This window comes from Perca fluviatilis, chromosome 6 (assembly GCF_010015445.1).
Source record: "Perca fluviatilis chromosome 6, GENO_Pfluv_1.0, whole genome shotgun sequence".
Classification (NCBI taxonomy): domain Eukaryota; kingdom Metazoa; phylum Chordata; class Actinopteri; order Perciformes; family Percidae; genus Perca; species Perca fluviatilis.
In genome coordinates this window covers 36,012,663-36,035,734 of record NC_053117.1, presented here as the reverse complement: position 1 = coordinate 36,035,734, position 23,072 = coordinate 36,012,663, and the positions used below count along the sequence as shown (strand labels likewise).

The following is a 23,072-nucleotide window of genomic DNA, read 5'->3' as shown; positions in this document are numbered from 1 at the left end:
AGATTGACAAACAAACCACATAGATATAAAACAATTGGTTTTATATCTTTGCCCTTAATCTGTGTTTTTACTGGCTGTTCCACTGGCAGGATTATCAGTGTTTTAAGCCAACAATGTCTCCTTCCAGGTAGCGCTGCCTGGAAGGCACTAGGATTAGGCAGTGGTTATGATGAGGGTTAGGGTTAGGTGCCTTGAAGTCCACGGTCACAGCGCTGCCTGGAAGGAGACGTTGGGGGCTTAAAACACCATCGAGCCACTGGCAGTGTATGGGCACCCAAATAAACTCTTCATAGAAAATATATCCCACTACTATATATCCCACTGATGGAATAAATTCAGGGGGCTGTTCCCCAGAACACAGCTGTAAAAATTAAACTTTTTAGAAAACCTTGTGGTTCCTTTCAATATGACAGAAAAGAGAGAACTGATAATATATTTTCAACCTAGTATCTAACATCATCTGCCAATCTTTAAAGCTACATTGTTTAATAATTCCTCCCATCTAGCGGTGAAATAGTATATGACAACCAACTGAATATTACTTTCTAGCCCCTCCCATTCCGATCACGTTTTAACTGCTATATTCCAATATTAACTTTAGTCTTGATGCTTTGCCTGTAATCTCCCCCTGGCATTCGTCATGGTGCAACTGAGTGTAAAAGGGCAAAAGGCGGAGGTATGTCCCTCTTTGGCTGATGTATTTTAAAGATGGAGGCACAACATGCCGGCCGTCATTCCAGCGACTCGCTCGTATGTATTCTGAATGATTGTAAAACACAAAAATTCTCTAACGCTTACGAGAATACATTGATTAGTTGGGGGAAGTAATTACACATGAATGAGCACATATTTGTGAAAGAACAAAGTTTTTTTTGCTAAGAATCAACTCAAACAATTACACAATGTAGGTTTAATGATCAATTAGTGATTGATTTTGTTGTTCTTTTGTTTCTTGCAGCTACTGAGATGAACTCATATAAGCTTGAAAATGAACACAAACGGACGAAACGGGGAGCGCTACAGAAGAATGAAGTTTAAGTTGCACGTGACGTAATCAATTCAATTATAACCTGGTTAAAGCAAAAACTGATTATTAGATCTGTCGTAAAACAAATGAACCAGATTATTTTAGTCGAAATGAAGTCAGGTTTTTCAGATTGTTTTTACATTTTATGTCCCCAAACTGAATTTAACCAAAAATACCACAAGATGGAGACAAAATGAGATGCTGATGTAAATCCTGCTCAGACTTACAAACTAATGTGTCTTTTTGTTGGTGAATGCTGTATAGAGTGTATATCCACACAGTGTGTGTACTTGTTCTCGACAACCACACGTACCTGCAGAGCTGTATATAGCCGAGCTCATATCTCATGTTATCAATCTGCATTATAGCATTAATAAAGCTTGCTTGAATGTGAACAGTGTTGACTCTGAATGTGTTGACTCTCAGTGACACCTGCATCCATCAGAAAACAAATTACTTCAGATTCTGTCTATAAAAATATTAAACCGTACCATTTAATGTTTGGCCTAAAAGCATGATTTTATAATTTGAGACCACAGTTTATTATTTTGCGCATACACACTACATTTTCTACATGACCCCTTCTGCCTCGCTCCGAATTAAAAGAAACAGGAATTTGAGTCTCCAAAACGGTTTGTTTAAAGTTTGTTCACTTTAAAGCTACAAAGAGTTACTGTGGAATCTCCAACAAGTCTTTCAATTTAAACCATGTCCATGTCCAACAACACAATCTGATCTCAATTATCTATAACGCTACAATGAGAGAAGAAACAAAGGTTTACTGTCTGAAAATAAATCAGAGTTAAACACAGGTGTAGTATTTAATAACCACATCTGTTCAAGCCAACAAAAGGAACCCAACTTTTCTTATTTGAAAAAAAAAAGCTCATGTTTCAGGTTTAGTACTGTGAGGGAATGTTCAGTGAGGTCGGGTTTTCATCCAGCAGCTAGAATTCAGAGCTTGTGTACTTCTGCAAAATGTCACTGAAGAAGAAGGAGGGGTCGTTTTAAATGTCTGTGTTGTTCAGAAGTCCACAGTTTGACTGTCCGTCCATGGCCGGAACTGGGTATGTATTCAAATGTGTCCGCCATTGTCCTCACCTCCTCAGGCCAACACCGCCGAAACACATCATCAACTCTCTGATTGAATCAAACTTTGTGTTTACATGTCTCTTAGGCTGCAGAAAAACACAAATTACAGCTAAATGCTCTACAGGCAACTCATCAAAACTGTATAGATAAAAAAAATTGTTGTTTTTAGTAGTTGGCTGTTAACAAATAAATGCTGCCTCATCGCTTTTTATGATAGTTTACTCTCTCAAAATCGGGTGTCAAATGTTTTTTGTTGTCTCGTATCGAATTCAGGATCATTTTCCATATTTCCACTTGAGTAATTGCCAGTCTGTTACTAAAGCAGACTAAAGTTGTGCTAAAAGCATTCGGTCTGCTCTTTTTTAAAGTCATGAGATATAAGATCCTGGTTACGCTGTGTTTTATAAAATGTGTCTTGGGCGATCAGATCACGAGTGGACAGTGTTAAACCAAGATGCATTGTGATCCGATCACTCAAACCACTTGCCGAGGTGGTCTGTGACGCATTTGACCACATTTTTTCTGTAGTGTAAACGCTAATGCGCCCTGATGTGTCCCTGACAAGGCATTAACAGGAAAATACGTTATCAATGCAGGACAGGTTGTTGTTGCGGTGACAGTGTGACAACCCTCTATAACTGGCCCATTTTACAATGAATTGGACAAATTGTTGGTGATAGTCCATAGTTTTGCCATTTGGAAGGAGATGTGTTTGATTCAGCTGACAGCGATATATACAGTATATATATATATATATATATATATATATATATATATATATATATATAGCTGTAGCAGTGACGTAGGCAGAAACGAAATTTGAACACAATAGAGCTCAATTGCTTCGCCCCTCCTACGAGAGGCCTTGGGATCCTGAAGTAAATTTCCCATTCATTTCTCCCATTGACATCTAGAAAAATCTGTATAAAGAGTTTTAGACCATGCCTTAGGCTAATCAGCTACATTCACATTTCGTTTCTGCCTACGTCACTGCCACAGCTATATATATACATGATATATACACGTATATATATGTGTGTGTGTGCATGTATATATGTTAATATATATATATATATATATATATATATATATATATATATATATATATATATATATACCTTTGGCAGTGATGTAGGCAGAAAAGAAATGTGAACACAAGTGGTCAGCTGGAGATGCATGATAGACACAGATGTGAACAGCGATGTATCTCAGCTGTTAACTTGTCCTCGGATTACTTCATTTTAACCAAGTGTAAACAGACTCTAAGAGACAATTCAGCTCCTCTTTGGGTCAGTTGACTTCGTTCCTTAAGAAGCATTAAAGCAAGAGAAAAGAAATAAAGCTGTAAGATACAGATGGATCTTGCCTCTTTTTCAGCCCAGGATTCACATGATGATAATGCTGCAGACTGAGGGGAGCTCAGCATCACACTGCATGTCGTCCAAGCATCCTGACGCATTTTCTGTAAGTACCAAAAACACAGGAGTCAGTAAGTGCAGCACAAACTTAGGTTGCTGTCACACAGTCTGTTTTGAATCAAACCCTGGGGCGTTTCATTGGATAGACCAGTTTGTTTGGGATGGTGTGAAAGCTCATTCAAACTCTGGTGTGGACCAACCAACCGAACTCTGGTCCGCTTGAAAACGGGGGTCTCAGTTTGCTTCAAAGTGCACCAGAGTTTGATTCACTTTAGGTGAGAATGTGATCTGACCCAAACCGAACCAAAAACAGTGCATTTACTAGACTGTCGTTTCAACCTTGCACACAATTAATGGATGACTTGAGGGATGATAACTTTTCAAATCCCTAACTCCCTAACTTATGACCATACATCGCTTGTCGTCTGTGTAATACCAACACAATCAATCTCTCATCAGTCATAGACTTATCCCTCCTTCACTCGCCGTCTGTCAGCTGCTGATATTGTTTGCCTTCTTCTAAAATATTAGAAACACTGAAGCAAAACCAGAAAACCTAAGACGTTATAAATTTAATTATTTCTGAGACTGGAAGTGTCGGCAAGTTTCACTCAGATTTTCTGTCTGATAGACCAGTGACCGTTTCGACTGTGTGACACATGTTTACTATGTTTGGTGTTTGACAAAGTGTAGTGTGAACCCTAACCAAACCAAATGAAAAATGCAACGATGTTGCAACTTCACACCTGAATCTACCGTATACCTGCCAACACTCCAGTTATGTTTCCCATAATCAGGGTGCGAACTACGGGGGAGCTAGGGGGAGATCGGCTCCCCTTAATAAGACGTGGGCTCCCCTGAAAACGTGATTTGTGAAATTTTGGGGGGTCTCTAAAAATATTGACAATGTGTCATTTAGACGTGCAATCTCAGTTTTCTGTAATGTGATCATCGTGGAATATTATGTATACTATTGCAAAAATATCATTCATTCATGCATGATGGCGATTTAAAACTTTTTCACATCAATAAAAATAACTATACATGCTATTCTTGTCAAGAGCATCAAGGTGTGGCCGCATTGCGGTGCAAATTCAATTGTTAAATATATATATATATATATATATATATATATATATATATATATATATATATATATATATATATATATATATACTAATATACCTGTATATCTATGCATGTTAACTCAAATATTCGTAGAAAAAATATAAACGTTGGAGGCCATTAATCGGTCCTTGAAATCTATTCTGCAGCATCATATAGCCATGGCAAAAAGAAAACAATGCAGTTTAATTCATTTTGGTTCTACTAAGAAATTGTGTTGGACTAGCGATGATGTTAATAGCACAACCGATTCAGCTGCTGTAAGCCCTTTTGGCAGACCTCCCGCCGGGGTGACAACGCAAGAAGAAGCTGAATAAATAATGTCCTCTCTGGCTGAAGGTGGTGGTAACAGCTCGTCACAGGCCCAGGTCACGATTCTAACTCCTCTTGCTTCTCTCTCCCGTTAAATTGGAACAGCCAGCAGTGGAGAGACTGGAAGAGCCGATATACATGGCTGTTTATTAAGCATAGAAGCTTGGGGTGTATCGCTTAGGCCCAATTGAACGGAAGAATTATGGTATTCTTCGGTAGCCTGAGTAACTTTAACCGTTGTTCATGTGAAATCTCAAAGACAGCCTGATGCTTTGTTTATAATAGACTATTTGTGGGTAGCTGTTTGACCTATCAATTCCTGTCGATGAAGTATAATAGGGTACATCCTGTATAGTACATACACTTTTAGCTGTTATGCATCTTTGAAAGTCATTGTAAGTCGCAAGCGCACAACAATGTTGGTAGCACAGAAAAATGTTCCTTTTGCGTTTTGTGACAACTTTACTGCGAGTGTGGCAGGCATGTTCCCTTATATTAATAAATTAAGTTATGTTTTCATTTATATTGCAATGTAAATAATACACTTAACATTAGAGTACACATAACAGTGTGTGCCATGCCCCCGTACAAATCTCCCGGATTTTGAAAACCAAATGTTGGCAGGTATGATCTACCGATTCTACCGAAGCGGTCAAATGATCCATCACCATGTAGGGCTAGACAGACACTATGTAAATATTTCAGGGAAAATGACGCCACTCACACATTATGCTGATTGCTTTACCTTCAAAGGTTATTTGTAGACAGTGGTTCTTGGACTCCACAGTGGGGTTCTCGGGCTCCACATCGGAGTGGATACACCAGTCATGAAATCCGTGAAATAAATAAGGATCGGTCCAGGACCAAGAACGCTGTGAGGCACAGAATATTTGTTTGAATTAACATTATTTAATAAAATGCTGTTTAAAAAACACTGTCAGACCTGGTGTAATGATGAAGGACATACCTCTGGTGTATTATAGCCTCCAACCCATATCTGTTTAGACTTTTGACCGGCACTCTGCAACACCTTTTGAATCTGGTCAGAGTACTCAGTGTTGATTACAGATGCAAGATTTCCAGTCATGTACCTGCAGTGTTGCTACAGTGGAGATAAACAGACCAATTAACCAAATGTGCAGCTAACACAGTGGTGGAATGCAACTAAGTTCATTGCTAGCTCGGTTCTGTTTCAGTGGTGTGCCTCGAGCTCTGATGATTTAATCATAATTTTGTCCAGATAAAATATATGATTAAAAACAACAAGATCTACTGTACAAATTCGAGGTACTTGTACGTTCAAGGGCCTAACTTTGGGTTCAACATTGGGGAGGGGGTTGAGATCTCCAACTATCTACGGAAGTCCCGGGACAAAAAATCTTAGCAAAACAACTCAAAAAAAGAGACAAAATCTCGAAAGAATTGTCAAAAAAAAACCTCAATGTCAAAAGGTGACAAATGTCAGAAAAAGCCCAAACCCTTTCTGCAAATTGTCCGACAAAAACCTTGAAAAAAGCGACAAAAAACTTTGGAAGAAGCATAGAATGGACTCCCTGTAAATTACGCCTATGTGTACTTTACTTTAATATTTCCATTTTCTGCTGCCTGACCGCTTTAGTATCTTTTCATATGTTTTTCATCCTCTTCCTGTCCAGTGAAAACAGTGTATCTCCATGTTGAACATTTGTGATAAACTAAAGGATGAAGTGTTGCTTTGTCTTTTGAGGTAATTTTACTTCTTAAGCTAAATAAAGTCTTTAAAAAAGCCTCTTGGATCAGCTGGAAAATGCATCGTCACAGAGCTGAAAACAGGGCTGGGAAACCATGAAAAGTTTGAATACTTTTTAGAGATACGTGGTTCTCACAAGACAGCGACGCTACAATCATATGATGATCTTATAGAACATGATGCATTGCTGTAGATTAAACTACCCAACAGCATATAAAAGACTTATGAGCACAACCTTAAACATCTACAGCAGTAAAATGCAACATACACATTAATGCAGCAGAAATATTAACCCAGAAACATCAGATAGAATAAACACTGACAGGGAACATTTTACTGCACTGCAAGGAGTAATTTGACCAAATTAAGCTGATACATACTTTAAATTAGCAGGACTTTAAATTGTGTGTTGTTTTTTTTACAGGGTGGTATGTTACTTTTACTGAAGTAAAATATCTGCATGCTTCCTTAACCACTGAATAAAAAAATCATCCTGATTACCTCAGCTTGAGCCCAAGTCATATTCTTTGGAACGTAGAGGAGACAACGAGTGTTGAACATTGTCCAACCGTCAGGACAATATGGCCTCCAGCCACCAAAAGGGTCCTCTGGTGAAGACAAACACAGAAGATAAGGTAATATTGAGTTGCAGGAACACATACAGTACTGTATGTGCAGTTTGTATTGTATATTGTAAATATTTCCACCAACCTGTTACAGGCAAATTTGGAGTCGTAGTAATAGTCGTAGTAGTCGTATCTGTGTCTGTATGAGTTACACAATTTAACATAGCAGTTAGTGACTTGAGACATCTGCTTTTTTATGTATTTTATCATATACTGTATACACAGTATATATCCACCAACCTGTTGGAATTGGATTTTGAGTTGCCTTCAAAATGCCTGGATCTGTAATAGATAGATAGATAGATAAAGAGGACCTTTAAAAACCAGTATGATTGTTTAAAAATAAATAAATAAGTAAGACAGGATAGGGACATTATGTTATTAGCTCACCATATGTATTATATGTAAAATATTCTGTAAAGTAAACAGTAACTGTACCTGTCAGATATGTAGTGCAGTCAAAAGTAAAATATTTCATTTAGAAATGATAAGTAGATTAGAAATTAGAAATGAAAGTAAAGTAGGCTACAAATACTTCAAAAAGCGTTCTCATGTACATTTACTTTAGTAAATTACGCTCTACCACAGTAAATACTCACAAGCTCCAGTCAGAGCCACCATTGCACACAGAAGTGCACACACAGTCAGCATCTTCATGGCGGAGTTGTTAAGGATGATGGTAACCTTTCATAAAGAGAGACACACGTGTAATTAATACTTCTACAATGAGTGCACGACTAAGAAATGGGATGATACTAGAGTCTTTCAGCAAACCTGTTTCAGAATGATCTTCTCTTCGTCTATCTCAGTGTCAGTGTGTGGCTTCAGCCTTCCTGGTGCTGAACAAGAGAAAATCCAGTGTTTATATATCCGCCTACATGTAATAGTCAGGACCTGAGGCCATGCCAGAACGAAATGCAAATAAAAAAGGACTCATTTATTAACTTCGCTGGTATTTATCTAGTGACGGCGTTAACCCAACAACGCCCTGATTCAACCTCACAGTTTGCTCATCTGACAGGTGCTCAATACAAACATCATCATCATCATCATCATCATCATCATCATCAACTTTATTGCCAGACTCAAGGTCCATTCAGAAGACACAGACATGACATACAACATACATTAAAAAGAGAAAGATAAACATATTCAGAGAAATAAAAACAAAAGAAACAACAATACTGCATTTTTATAAAAGACACTTATACCAGTGTTTCCATAGTAATGATTGGTATGGCACTACACCTAGGATTTGCCAGCAGCATATAAATGCTGTTCTGCATATATCCTCATCGTCAGATAACTGATCTGTAATGTAGTGACCCAGATATTTAATTTTATTACAGACTTTTATTACAGACACTCATCACTTGTCCTGACAGATAAAAGTCTGTCAAATTAAACTTCCTTATACTTCGTTAAACATATTGTCTCAGAGAAAACATTTGCTCAGTGCTGTAAAAACATAAATAACAAGTTGAACTAAAGTTCAAGGTTAATGGCAGCAACTGCCTTAGAAATGAAGGAGCTTTGAGTTCTGGAGCTCCTGAGCCAAGGGACCCTATACCTCCACCCAGAGGGCAGAAGGTGGTACTCCTGGGCCCAGTTTTTCAAAAGTAATCCAGTGGGATTTCGGATCACGGATTGGATCAAATCAGAGATCAACCGGTGTTAGAGCACCGCCTACTAACCAATCAATACTCGATTGATAACGGCGTCACCGTTCTTAGAAGACCAGGCGGAGAAAAAAAAAGAGAGGGGTACTTCGCTCATAAAAGTTAAAACATTTAGAGATCGACAACCCCGTTAACATTCCCTGATTGGTATTTGTATGGAAATATATATATATATTTTAATGGGAGGGAATTAAATATCGGCTTCTTGAGCCGTGTGTCGCCAATGCGCACATCGGTTTGAATTATGTTTTTATATTTTGTATTTGCTCTCACGATCGCTTCCCACTGCCAGGGTGCAATTGAAATTATAGGCTAAAGCAACGACACTTCATGGAAAGCACAAGTGTAATTATGGTCAGATCTTGGTCCTGACTGATGAGGAAGTGATATTAATAAGCGTTGTGATTTAAACATCTACAGCGTCGGCTATTTTTTATTTATTTTTGCCAGCTTTCCTTCCTGTTTTAGGAAGCAGCGACTGTATTGCGTTATGCCTGTAAAACCGTGTCTGTGTTCTTCATATTTATGTAGAATTATAGTTTGCTCTTCTTGTTTAAAATATGCTGCTCTGGTAGATGTTTGCGATTGGTCGTGGTGCGCAAACCTCGCCTCTTTTATGTGAACGCGCGCGCCGCTGGATTGGGAAACCCTGAGTTGACTGAACTAGTTGATAACCAGCGTCGTAGTACAGGTTATGCGGGACCGCGGTTGTTAGGTTAGGTGAAGCCGGATTACTGAAAGAAATCCAGGCCATGTTGATCTTGCTTCGTAGTACAGGCCTCTGCTCTTTGGGTTTTTCAAAACTTTCAACTTGGTTTGTAATCTATTTGATCAAAAAAAAACAGGATTATCCTTATCCCATCAGAGGCCCGTTCCAGGTAGGAGGTTTAACAAACTCTGAGTCTAACCCTGATGTCTGAGTTGATTTACCCTGAGATGGGAAACTCTGAGTTTTCGGCTCCAGAACAGCTGATTTGAGTTGGTTCAATCAACTCGGAGTATGTTCACTCAGGGTTACGCGCGTGCACATATGGCAGTATGAATGGCGCCATGATTCTACGATTCACCATTGTAACAACCACAAACGGGTCGGCGGAAATACTCATGCGCACAAACAGCGAGTTTGAACCTTCTTATATACTGTCTATGGTTTGAACATGCATTTCGTTAAAAAAGCAAGACAGCGGCTGCTGCTGCAAAAGAGAGAGAATTGGTGTGGGAGAAAATTGCTGCTCGAGTCAATGCGTACGCATTCACAGTGTATTAATTTCATATTTAATCAGTTAATTTATAATATTAGGCTACTGGTGAAAACTAGAATTGTAGGCTACACCTATAATTTTATTCAGGTGCAATCCTGCGGGCGAAAAAGTAAACTATACTATTCCCATTCTGAGGCTGCAGCACCATGATCATTAACAGAATTATAAGTATGATCATTTATTTCTTTTTAATGGCTCTCACTGGTTTGTGTCCAGGGAACATGTTTAAAAAACGTTTCAGAGCGATCACACTTTTCTGACGGCTCTACATACAGTAGCTTTACTATTACAGTATGATCCGCTGCTGTTATAAAGAAAACTGCCGTTTGCAAAAAACGTAATGCGACACAAAGAATCTGCTGGGATGTTAAAGCCTGTCCACGATGTTGAACTAGTGGAAGGATAAGGTATCTACATATCTAATAGACTGTGATAAAAAACACCTCTCAAATCGGTTATGTGGAAATGAAAAAACATCTATAGTCGGGACTCAATATCATCTCCCGACGTAAACTCTCTGAATTAATACAGCTCTTTCATCAACGGGATCGTCGACAAAAGAACATGACATGTTTGAGAAAAAAAACATTTTATAGTCTGCCTAACATAAACCAATAAGTTTTTTTATTCATGCAGATAACAAACTGCATTAAAATTCGCCTGATACAGACTGAATGAATGAATGAGGAAATGAGTCTCTGAGAGAAACTCGAGGTTTCTTGAAGAAAACCTGCTCCCGACCAGGTTAGGTTCACAGGCTCAGTTACCATAGTAACTGACTCTGAGGTTAGTTACCTCTCTTTCTGGAACGGAAAACCCAGAGTTTCCCTCATCTCAGGGTTAACCAACTCAGAGTTTTCACTAAACCTGCTTTCTGGAACGGGCTTCAGAAGGATGGATTCAGTTGTGGTTTATCGAACCAAATAAAATCAGAGTTTTTTTTTTTTTTTTAAGTGAATCATAAAATAAAGGTTTACTGATGATATATACATTTCTTCATATTTAAAGCATATATGAAGCATTTCACATCTAATGAGATATGAACTATTGGATAGTATTGCTTTTGTTTTGTTATTTAACATTATAACAAAATAAGGAATGTAAAATGTTTCTGTTTATTACAGTGTTTCAGTTTCTTAAAATGAAAACAAACAATGGCTATTTGTGGCCACCGGTATTTTGCCTACCTGTTGTTCTTTGCTAAGCCAGTAGGCTACACTGTTGGTTCCATTTAAGGCTGGGCCCAGGTGTAAGGGGTGGGATGGGTCAGCCAAGATGTGAAGTGGCCTTTCTGACCAGATGTGTCTTGTACAGAGCGGAGTAGTCTCGCATTGCCAGACCTATCTCCACATCACTGTGGAGTAAAGTAGATAGAAACAGATACATGCTACAAGGTCTGGGTTGTTTACATTTCTTTAAACCAATCACAATCATCTGAAAATACTACAACTCCAATTCCAACTGGTTGGTGGATATATATAAAGTAGGCTATATAATAAAATACATAAAAAGCAGATGTCTCCCCAGACGCAGCGACTGTGCCTCTGTAAAATGTTCTCGAAAAGGAACTTGTTTAGGTGGAACATTTGCACCCAGATAAAGAAAACACCACATGTAATATTAAATGGAGTTAACTGTTCACACAATACAGTTATGTGAGCTATTTAAATTAAATGCATACATGGTTAAAGTAATTTGCTCTAACCAGTGTATCACCGTGTGTATTTTGTCAGTAGCAATTCCCCGCCAATCTGTCCCAAAACGTCGTAAATGTCATTCTCTGAAAGAACCAAGCAGCATTAGTTCCAGACTGAGAAAATTCACACTGCATTAACGTTGTGAGATAGGGCATGCCTGGTCAAAGGTCTGCACTCAAGTGCCCTTCTTAGTTTTGGCTGACGAAATAGCACTGCTTTCAATGACACATACTGGATCCCATCTGGCCTGAGATGACCTACACTGTAAAAACTGAGACTGAGGTTAATTCATATTTAATAAAAAACCAATAGTAACCTTTACATAATAAAAGACTATGCGACTATGTGTAAATATATTGTTTAACGAAGAATAAAGAAGTTTAATTTGACTGTATTGAGCAACCGTCAGGTGAGCAAATTGTGAGGTTAAGGGTGTTGTTGGGTTAACACCATCACTAGATAAATACCAGTGAAGTTAATAAACAAGATTTTTTTTATTTGCATTTCGTTCAGGCACAGCCTCAGGTCCTGGACTATTAAATGCAAGTGGATATATTAACGATGATATTAACGATATATTAACCGACACTGAGATTTCAGGCTCAAAGCAATCTCAGCAGCAATATGGTGTACTTTGGGGAATCTACAGATCAACTTTTAAAAAAGTAAGTGGAAGTACATTTTCAAATCTAAAGATTGTGATCTATCCCTCTGATCTCTCCCATCTAGTATATCATGGGAAGGGCTAATCACAAAATACAGTCAGTCCCAGACAGTAATTCTTGGCAAGCTACTGAGTTTTGTTGAGTCAAGTAATTGTCCTCTGTTTAAGTGTATACGTTGTTTTCAAGGTCATTTTTAGTACTACTGCAAAAATAGGAGTTACTAAATCCCTGCTTTCTCAATCTGATTTCTCCAACTGGCAGAATTCCAAAGTTATCAGTTTACTTGTGTCTTTCTCCCAAGAAATGCGTTACTAACAGCTATATTATATGTCTATTATTTAGTTTACAGTCTTAATAATTTAGCTTTACAAGACAGCTAAGAGTTTTCTTCCTATTTGCAATTTGGGAGATTCAATTAAGATCTTCCCCTTTGGCTATAAAGTCTAAAATACACAATGTTCTTGCTAATTCAGGATGCTGATGAAGGCTGTATGTCACATGACCTTGCTGAACAAAGGATGAACATCAAGACTAATAGGGCAGAGGGTCCCAACCACATCAGTATCATGGTAGAAGGCAATGATTGTGACTACTCTCGGTATGTTTCTAAGGATTTGCTCCATGCTCGTTGGGTTGGCAACTGGAGTGAAACCTACCTATCCCAAGGAGCTCGGGTATACAAGTTCTCCAGAAACTCTCCCCAAAAGCAGCCTCAGGAATATAAGAAAAGGGAGGAAGTCTTGCAGAATAAATCCCTCTCACTGTCTGATAACAGATAAAATACTGTTAAATGAACATGAATGACAAATAGATTGCCAGTATACATTGTATCCCTATTGTACACATTAGTCCTGTCTTTCTTTAAATTTAGCACTCTGTACTCTCTGTACTTTATTGTTGTTTTTTGGCATGTAACTTTTAAAAAATGTCAAGTTCAGACAAAGTTGCTCAAATAAATGTTTACTCAGCTGTACTTTATGCATGGTGATCTGTTGAGCCAATTTAAGTAAACTCTGGTACCAAGAAGGCATGCTGTTGAGTGGATTAGACACATTTTTTATCCAGATATTTAGTAAATCTAAATCAATTACCACCAGATAATTAGTAAATCTGAATTATTTTTGCTCAGATACTCACTAAATCCAACATATATGAACTGTTACTTTTATTATTATGTACTTAATGTTATTGTTAAAATGTAGTTAATTTATTTAAATTATTTTTAATCAAAGTAGTAGTAATTAAAATCTATTCAATTATATTACGTGTCACTTTGTTGCCATAATTTTTTTAAGTAACTATTGGTCACAGTGTTTGCAGTGTAGATGTCCGTGCATGAGTCACCTTGACTCACTATCCATGAGTCACCTCGACCCACTATCTCCCTCTGAATCACAAAGTACTCATAACTGCCGCTGATGCAAGGTTTGCACCCATGGAATATAAAGGCAAAGAGAGAACGTGGCGAGGCCAACTAAAGTAAATACTGGGGGGATAGGACATGTCTAGGTTCACGTCTGAAAACATTATGGAAAGGATCCCTATAGAGATAGACATTTTTGTGAAAGAGTAAAATTTGTGTTTTTTAACCAGAAACCGCTCCAAAATCGCCACCGCCAAACTTTCCGGACTAAAAAAAATCGATAAACAACACTTTTAGTGTGTAAAGAGCCAGCATATTATCACATGTAAATTTGTGAATTAGTTGTTTTATTTCAACCTAGTCTATAGAGATTTCATTTCCAGGATTGTTTAGTTGCTGCCGGAAATTCCGGCAGATGTCCCTAATTTTCGGCCGGATGTCCACCACCTTCCTCTTTCTTTGTGTTGACATTCTAAACTCCGGTGGATTTCTGAGAACTATGGTTAACTGCTCCTCAGATCTCTGCAGGGTAAATCCAGACAGCTAGCTAGACTATCTGTCCAATCTGAGTTTTCTGTTGCACGACTAAAACAACTTAAAGGAACATGCAGACTTATTGTGACTTTAGCTTATTCACCGTATCCCCCAGAGTTAGGTAAGTCTATACATACCCTTCTCATCTCCGTGCGTGTTGTAACTCTTTCTGACGCCCCCATCCTGGAGGTAACCAGCTCCAACTAGCCTACTGCTCCCAATAGCTAAATAACGCCAACATTTTCCTATTTACATGTTGTGTTTTGTATAGTCACAGTGTGTACAAATAACAAGGTCACATGAGACACAGCCATCTTCTAACCGTATACATACTGGGAACTATATTCTCAGAAGGCGAAGCACTACTACTCTCAGGTGCTGCAAGCAAATCACTTTACCCAAATAGCAGAAGTTGGACTTATCTAACTCTGGAGGATATATGAATAAGCTAAAGTCCCAATAAGTCGGCGTGTTCCTTTAATGTACACGTTCCACCACAATTTTCTTCCTGAGGCTATTTTGAGAGGCACCACTGCTGCGTCCGGTGCTTAGCACCACCCAAGACTCTTGTGATTGGTTTTAGGAAATGCCAATGAAACAGAGAACATTTTCTTCTATCCCAGAATGCTGTGTTGACTAGCCAGAAAAGGTCTGGCAATGCAAGCCTAATTTTAACCAAACCAAATTGGTGATTGTTAGAGTAGTGGAAAATGTGTTATATATAAACTGCTTATTTAAATGAAGTCTGGTATGTTTGGCCATAGCAATTTTGGGGATGTTTCATGTTAAAGAAAAAGGATCTTACTATTTAACAAAATGGTTGACTTCTGTAGGGATCCTTTCCATAATGTTGTCAAACACTTAGAATAATAATCTGAGTCGGTGGCAAAACAAGCAGTTTTTGTGGATGTAAATTTAAGGTAAACAATTAATTATTTAACGTAACATTGTACTATAGCTTGTTTTGTCGCTTCTGACTGCAGCAGTCTTAATTTCACAGATTACTGTTCCCATAAATCAGACTCAAAAGCATTGGAAAATAGGTTGCCAGGTTGAAAAAACTCTTTAAATTGAATTGACTCTTTAGCATACAATTTGATTGAGGCAACATATATTGGATTAACCCAGGCTGTTAGGTAAGTGTACTGGCAGGTGACAATCCATGATTCACTAAAGTGTTAACATTTAAAAAACCAACAGTGTGTGATGTTGTGCCCTTTGATTTGTTGAACAACAGCCAAACAGATGTGATGACATTCATTAACGTAAGGATAATTATTTATCAAAGAATAGACAGGAACACTGAAGTTCTTCTCAAAGTTAGTTTTTTACTTGTGCAGGAGTCAATTTTACAGCACTCACAGCAAAGTACAGAAAGAAAATGACTAATGATAGCTTCAGCAGCAGCTTTTTTATGAAGTCATAATACCCACAGAAGGGGGTGTTGATCTCCCAGACATTACTGATAAATTTAGAAGAAAACTTCATCAAACACTTGCTTTCTGTGCCAGGAAGTGTATTCTCTTAAATTGGATAACGGATGAAGTTCCATCCAAGGTTCAATGGCAAAGGGTGACTCTTGAATATGTTGCTTTGGACTACCTGACGTATAAACTACACAGCAAAGATGATGTTTCGTAAAACATGGGATCCCTTTTTGTCATATGTCGGTTTGAATATTTCTACCATTCTTGCAAGAGGGTTTGTATCATAGCTGAGAACGCTCTGCCTCGTAACTGACGTCCCAGCATTTAATTAACATGTTTTAATCTCTGTGTACCTTTCTTTGACTATATGAATGTATTATGCACGGCAATGTACACTTGGTTTATTTTACTTATATTTTACTTGATTATTGTATATTTTCGAATTTACATGTATGTGTGAGCCAAATGTATGTTTATGTTTTATGTGGGTTATGTTTTTTTCTGTCATATGTGTTCTTGTTTTACCTTTGAAAATGTAATAAACATATGGGAAAAAAAAATGATGAAGTCATAATACAAAAGGCGATGTTGTCTCTTATCTCTAGTCAGGCAGGGCATCTCAACCGCATGCTCTGACCTCAGGAGCATTCTGTGCTTTTCACAAGGTCACTATAATCTCGCCAGAAGTATTTTGGCTTTCTACCATGTAAACAGTTTAATATTAACAGAAAAGAGAAGAGTATCATAATTTTCTAACAGACGTGTATATAAAAGCTAGTTTTTCCTCTTGTTCAGTATCTCCACACAGGAAGACCACAGGCTGAATCTGAGAAAGAAGAATTATCTGCATTATCTCCGCCACCAAGATGCTGACTGTGTCTCTACTCGTTTGTGCCATGATGGCTCTGGCTACAGCTGATGGTGAGTATCAGTGTTTAACTTTGTCTGAATAAGAGAAGTTGAGTAAATACAATGCAAAAATGTGAGAGCTTGTAGACTTGAGTTGAGCCCTGGTAAGTTAGAACAAAAACCTGAAGTTCCGTTTCTGAACTTATGGCTATGTTTAAATATTTTTAAATAAATATTCATATGCATCAGCTGAATGCAGGACTTTGCCTTGTGGTGGCTGCAGGACCTAGAGCTTACCGCCTGCTTCCTTGGAGCTGACACCAAGGTGCTGAAGGCAGTGTTTCAGAAAGTACTTAAGAACACATACTGCTTACCCTGTAGTTCTTAATATAGTTAATGTATGCTATAAGGTAAAAGAAAATATGAACATATTGGACTCTCTGTCAGAATTCAGCCCAATGTGGGGCAATGTTTTGTATAAACCAGGCAAGATGGATGCAGGATTCTAAATATGGCTTAGTACAGTAGGTGAATAGGATCCTAATGACCTCTCTTTTAAATCTCTCCAAGTGAGGAACTTTATTTTTTCTATGCAAAACCAATCAGTCAGGATTCCTGCACTCTTATCCTTAGAAGAAATGATAACTAGATTTGATCAATATAAACAGTAACTGGCTTGCATCCAGCTCTAAAGAAACATCAAATAACCAGACTTTAGACATGGAGGGCGGGCTTAAAAGAGGACAGAAAAGCGGTTGAAAGAAAACTTGTGACGCATCTCAGACGCATCAACAGTAATCTACCTGACCTTTGTTTTAAATGCAATGAGGCTAAAGGAACATTTATGCACTGTGTCTGGGAGTGTGACAAAATTCAAACATTCTGAAGGGAGGTGATCAATAATCTTGTCTGTGAACATTCCACTTGTAAAAATAAACTAATGAAAATGTAATAAAAAGATTGCCACATCGGGCGATAGCAACCCCGCTTCCCCTGCTCTGTTTGCTCAGAGCTCCACAGACTAACGTTATGTCCACCATAGATCTATGTCCACAGCTACAAATTAGTTTTGCACCACATTTATCGCAAGAAGTGTTGCAAAAGTCAAGGCGCGCAGGTTGGCCAAATTGTGATGCAGAGAGCACATGTTGCAGTGACTGATTGGTGGGGTTGGAATCACTGAGTTGTGGTCATACTGGAAAATTAGCTCCAGTTAAAGTCCAGTAAATGTTGGAGCTGAAATTGTATTTGTGTAAATATCAATCTACCCTTTTGTGAATATTTTTTGGGACTTCACATTTAAATAGGTGTGTGAATATTTTCTGATTGAAAATTTCAAAATACAAGTTCAGAGTTTTGTTCTACAAGTACTCAAATCCTATTCTACAAGTCTATAAGCTCTCATGTTTTACACCATTTACCTTCATAATGAACAGTGCAGGCATAGAAACATGTGTAGATTAAGTGTTGACAAACATATAATTAATAACTCAGTGAAATCAGCTGTTTATGATTCTCTGTCTTCATAGACGGAGATGTTGCTTCCAACAACACAGATATCACTTCCAGCTACAAAGAGGACCCTTCTTGTCCTGCTTCTTGGCATAAGTACAATGATCGCTGTTTCCTCTTCGTTCCTAGAACACTGGATTGGTCTGACGCTGAGGTAATCAGAAAGTATATTCTGCTGGTATTGAATAACCTTTCCACCCAATTTCCTTTAAAATAGATTATGTAGTATTTGAGATATCTTACCAACTAATTATTTTAACGATCTAAGCGCACGGCGTGAAGCGCCTGGTGCAGGTGCGTTTAGGGCGTGCCCAAATCCACTTTTGCTAGTTTGATGGCGGAAAAAAGGGGTCCGTGCGCATGGTTCAAAAGGGTTGTACTTAGTGTCTTCATTAATTCATAGTTTTTTTTTTAGGCGTAACATAGAATAAACCAATCAGAGCGTCATCTCCCATTCCCTTTAAAAGCCAGGTGTGTTTGTACCTTGTTTGTACCTTGTTTGCACCTTGTACCTTGCTATTATGATGGCGGATTTACACCGTAATATTTTTATTCGTAATCTTTTGCATGTGTGTGTGCTGCTGCGCTTCCCTGGGTGTGTGTAACAAGCATAGTGTGCACGCGCTGTGCACAAGCCTATGCGCATTTTACTAGTTTGCTGTTAAAATAACAATGAAATGCTGTGCTATTACTTTAGACCAGGTTTTTGTTGGTCAATGGCGTGATCACTTCTCGCTGCCTCAAGATAGCAATATGCCAAGAATTCACCTGAACACACCTACCTGTAAGACCAGCACGCCCATGGGCGCAAAGATGGGCGCAGGTGCATTTGCTATTTAATCGACGTGGGCGCTGGACGGGAAATTGACAACTGCGTCTGTCTTAAAGTAGCAAAGACACTTGCGTCGGGCTTTGCGCTTCACTGCGCCGGGTGCAAGATACGGCCCTATGAGTCTACTGTCATGCTAGGAGCTTTAATTAGACATGGCAGCTTTGAGCATAATTCTAACATCAGGATGCTAACATTGACAGTGCTAACCTGTTGATGCAAACACTGTATAATGCTTGTTCACTCTTTGTTTAAAGCTTATATGTTGCTAACATTTGCTAATTAGCACCAAACACGCAGAACAGGAATGTCCTTAGTTCTGCAGATATTTGGTCATAAACCAAAGTAGCCTATTGGACACATTAAAATGTTGACCTGATTATGGCGCTAGATGAAAAGGCAGAGATCACCAAAGTTATTATAGTTAATCCTGAGGGGAACATAAATGGTAAACCACTTATCATCACAATCTATCCAATAGTTTGTTCAATGTTATTCATAGACACAAACTTGAACCTTGTGGTGGCGCTCCAGAAAAGTCACAAGAGTCACCGGGATTCATCATCTCTGAATGTCCGTGCACAAGTACATTGTAAACCCGAATAAATAAGCAGTACTCAAAAAATATGAGGCAATCAGTTGCCACAATTTTTGACAGTCTGAGGTTGTTAGAGCTTAAATATTAGAAGTAACATGAACTTGCATTTTTTGATTACCATTAAATTAAAATACTAATTAAGCCAACTAAAATATTATATAATCAAATACTAAATTAACACAACTGAATAGTTTTATAGGTCCCATGGCATGAAACTTTATGAGGTTTTTTAACATTAATATGAGTTCCCCCAGCCTGCCTACGGTCCCCCAGTGGCTAGAAATGGCGACAGGTTTAAACCGAGCCCTGGGTATCCTGCTCTACCTTTGAGAAAATGAAAGCTCAGATGGGCCGATCTGGAATGTTCTCCTTATGAGGTCATAAGGAGCAAGGTTACCTCCCCTTTCTCTGCTTTGCCTGCCCAGAGAATGTGGCCCACCCATGAGAAAGAGAGAGACATCATGGCTTTCAAACAAGCAAAGTGGCAGTTGGTCAAGGCCACACCCCCACCATCCACCTTGCCCCCCCCCCCTCTCTTCCTCAATAGCTACAGACACAGAAATGGCACATCCTAAGGAAAGCTCATTGTGGGACTGGCTCTAGTGGCTGTAATTCTGCACCAAGGCTGAATTTCGGGAAAGAGACTTCAGATACAGTATTAGGGGACCTATATAAAGGTCTATATAAACTCATCCAAAGAGCACCATGTCATGAGACCTTTAAGTATAAAAACCTCAGTATTTCATGTTCACTAAACTCAATATTTATTAGTTTCTTGTCTATCGTTTTAATTATCCATAACTCAACACTGACTTCATAAAACTCAAAATCCTTCTCATCAAAACTTCAAATATTTATTGCAAGTGATTGCCTTAATCACATTAGGTATTACTAACTGAAAAACACCAAGTCAAATTAAAAGTACAAGTCAATCTTTTTTATTAAAAAAAATATTCCGACCAAGCTGTTTACATGGCAAATAAAAGAGTATATTCCACTACTATTGTCGTTTACATGCAGCCATGCAAAATATGTTTTCCAGCGGTGGTGGACTGTGCGAACACAGCGTCCCTCTTTTATTCCTTCAACCACCTTCTTGAAAAACCTTTGATAAAGTTTGTGTTTCTCCTTCTTATCTTTTGGGCATGCATCTCTACCGGGTCTGCAGCTATTTTTTATTTACAGTTAATGGTCTGCAGCCTTGCAAAGTGGTGGCTGGTTGGTTTGTGTACAGCAACCATAGCAAAGCAAAGAGCTGACCATAAGCTGTAAACAGGCAAGAGGATGTAAACAGCGGTAAAAACCCAGATTGAGACGGATATTCCGAATGCACGGAATTTATGTCCAAAGAATGCCTCTAAAACCAGAATAATACCGGCATATCCCACGTCTTAATAAAAAAAAAACTATATTCGGAAAAAGGCCTTATTCGGAATATCCAAACAGAATATGCTGTTTACATGACCTGAATCAAATTCTGAATATTGTCATATACGGAATAATAGTGGAATATATGTGCATGTAAACATAGTGAGTGTAGAAATCCTTTAACCAGCTAAACTAGCTTACAGGGCTACAAAAACTAGTTTATGGGTGTCCCCAGCCCCCACTCTTACTCCGGACATGTAAATCATTTATCAGATTTGTCATTTGCGGTGGTTGTGGGACAGTAATCAGGTGAAACTGTGAAGAGTTTTTGGGGACACAACAATGAAATGTTTTGAAAAAAATTTCAAAACTGCTGAAAGTTATAGCCTACGACTAAACACCCACTAAACAGATAATGTAGACAATAACTGTGTTAAATAAATGTTAATTTGAATTCAGCAGTGTTGTCACATTTGTTATTCTTATTCTTATTAATTTGTTGTATATTGTCAGATGCAATAAAAAGCAACAAAATGATATCGGCATTATGTATTGGCCATAGGCCGTCCTGCTGTCTAAATATTGGGATCTGCATTGACCAATGAAAAACCCATATCCGTCAACTAGTCTGAACCACATTTAGTGCCAAAAATGTAGTAGATGTTGGGATATTTTGCAGTTCAATTGAAATTTTCAACTGCTTGTGGTGCTACAGACGTACACAGTGTTGGTGAAAATCAAACAAATGCAACCAAAGACAAAACCTCCTAATTAAAGCTGCCACTGTAGCAGAGACCACAGTACAACAGTGACGTTAAACCCCTGCAAAACTACCATCACCTCATCAACAAATATTTACTGCAACCAGCTCAATATTTGAGCCAAACCTCCATCCTTCTGCTGGTGGAGGAGACCACATTAAAATGCAGTTTCACATCTGTCTGTCTGTCTATCTCCCCTGTAGAAAAACTGCCAGTCCTTGAAAGGAAACCTTGCATCGGTGCACAGTATTCAGGAGTATCAGTTCATTCAGATGATAATCACTCAACAGACTCATGCTAATCCAATGACCTGGATTGGAGGCACTGCCTGCCAGAAGGTAATATATCATACAAAAGTTCTGATTAGGGATAAGATGTCACGTTTTAACTTCTACATCTTTTCTACAGCATAGTAATTGGTTCTGGAGTGATGGCAGACCTTTCTCCTTTACATTCTGGTGTGCAGGGGAACCCAACAATGCAGGTGGCAACCAGGGTTGCCTCCGGATGAATTATGGAGGTAAATCACAATAAATTAATTACCAGGACGTCTGTATGGAGTTAAATGACAAAAGTTATAAATAACAATGTTGAGGTTAAACTCTGAAGTGATGCATAATGAATGGGTGATAAACAACGCAAATTGCTCCATTTCGCAACATGTAAATATTTTATACTAACTGTCGTGAAGCTTCCTCTGTTTTGTGAAGAGACTTTGGCCTTTAGTGTCACTGATATTCCTTCTGTTGCGATATTAAAGCTCTTAATGACTCCTGTGTTTCTTGTGTTCACAGAGCACAACTGCTGGGATGATATCCAATGTTCTGACAAACTTCCATCTGTCTGTGCCAGAAACCCATAAGAATCTCCTGAGCTGACACAGAGATAAATTGTGCCTACCACACACACAAACATATTCTGGGTGTGTGACAGTGTGGATTTATCTGTGTCATCAGTCTCATGTGTAATCACATCTTTAATTCTCTGTTAGGCTGTAACCAAACTTCCTAACTTCCTATTTGGCCTTTAATAAGAGAAGAATGAATATGTTGTGAAAAGAACACTTTTAGCACAAACTAATCTTTGATGCACTTTGAATTAAAACTCTGGAGCATTGAAAGCTGGTCTCAGTCTCTTCTTTTTTTAATCTAATCTTGTTGAATTTCACCTAACAACAGATTTTGTACTATGTGTCAATG

At 38.3% G+C, this 23,072-nt stretch overlaps 2 protein-coding genes across 2 annotated transcripts; one reads left to right on the top strand and one right to left on the bottom strand.

The window, feature by feature from the left end:
- Window positions 1-394: 394 nt before the first annotated feature.
- On the bottom strand, window positions 395-8,425 carry LOC120561090 (type-2 ice-structuring protein-like). The gene is made up of 9 exons (XM_039804045.1): window positions 8,362-8,425; window positions 8,104-8,261; window positions 7,929-8,013; window positions 7,570-7,611; window positions 7,415-7,468; window positions 7,205-7,311; window positions 5,942-6,076; window positions 5,720-5,846; window positions 395-3,581 (listed from the first exon to the last, which is right to left on the bottom strand). The coding sequence occupies exons 1-9, from the start codon at window positions 8,423-8,425 to the stop codon at window positions 3,505-3,507; spliced, it is 849 nt and encodes a 282-aa protein (XP_039659979.1). The 3' UTR covers window positions 395-3,504.
- Window positions 8,426-16,751: 8,326 nt separating this feature from the next.
- On the top strand, window positions 16,752-22,993 carry LOC120560693 (type-2 ice-structuring protein-like). Its single transcript, XM_039803453.1, has 5 exons — window positions 16,752-16,877; window positions 18,335-18,471; window positions 22,077-22,211; window positions 22,282-22,393; window positions 22,668-22,993. The coding sequence occupies exons 1-5, from the start codon at window positions 16,823-16,825 to the stop codon at window positions 22,733-22,735; spliced, it is 507 nt and encodes a 168-aa protein (XP_039659387.1). The 5' UTR covers window positions 16,752-16,822; the 3' UTR covers window positions 22,736-22,993.
- Window positions 22,994-23,072: the final 79 nt, after the last annotated feature.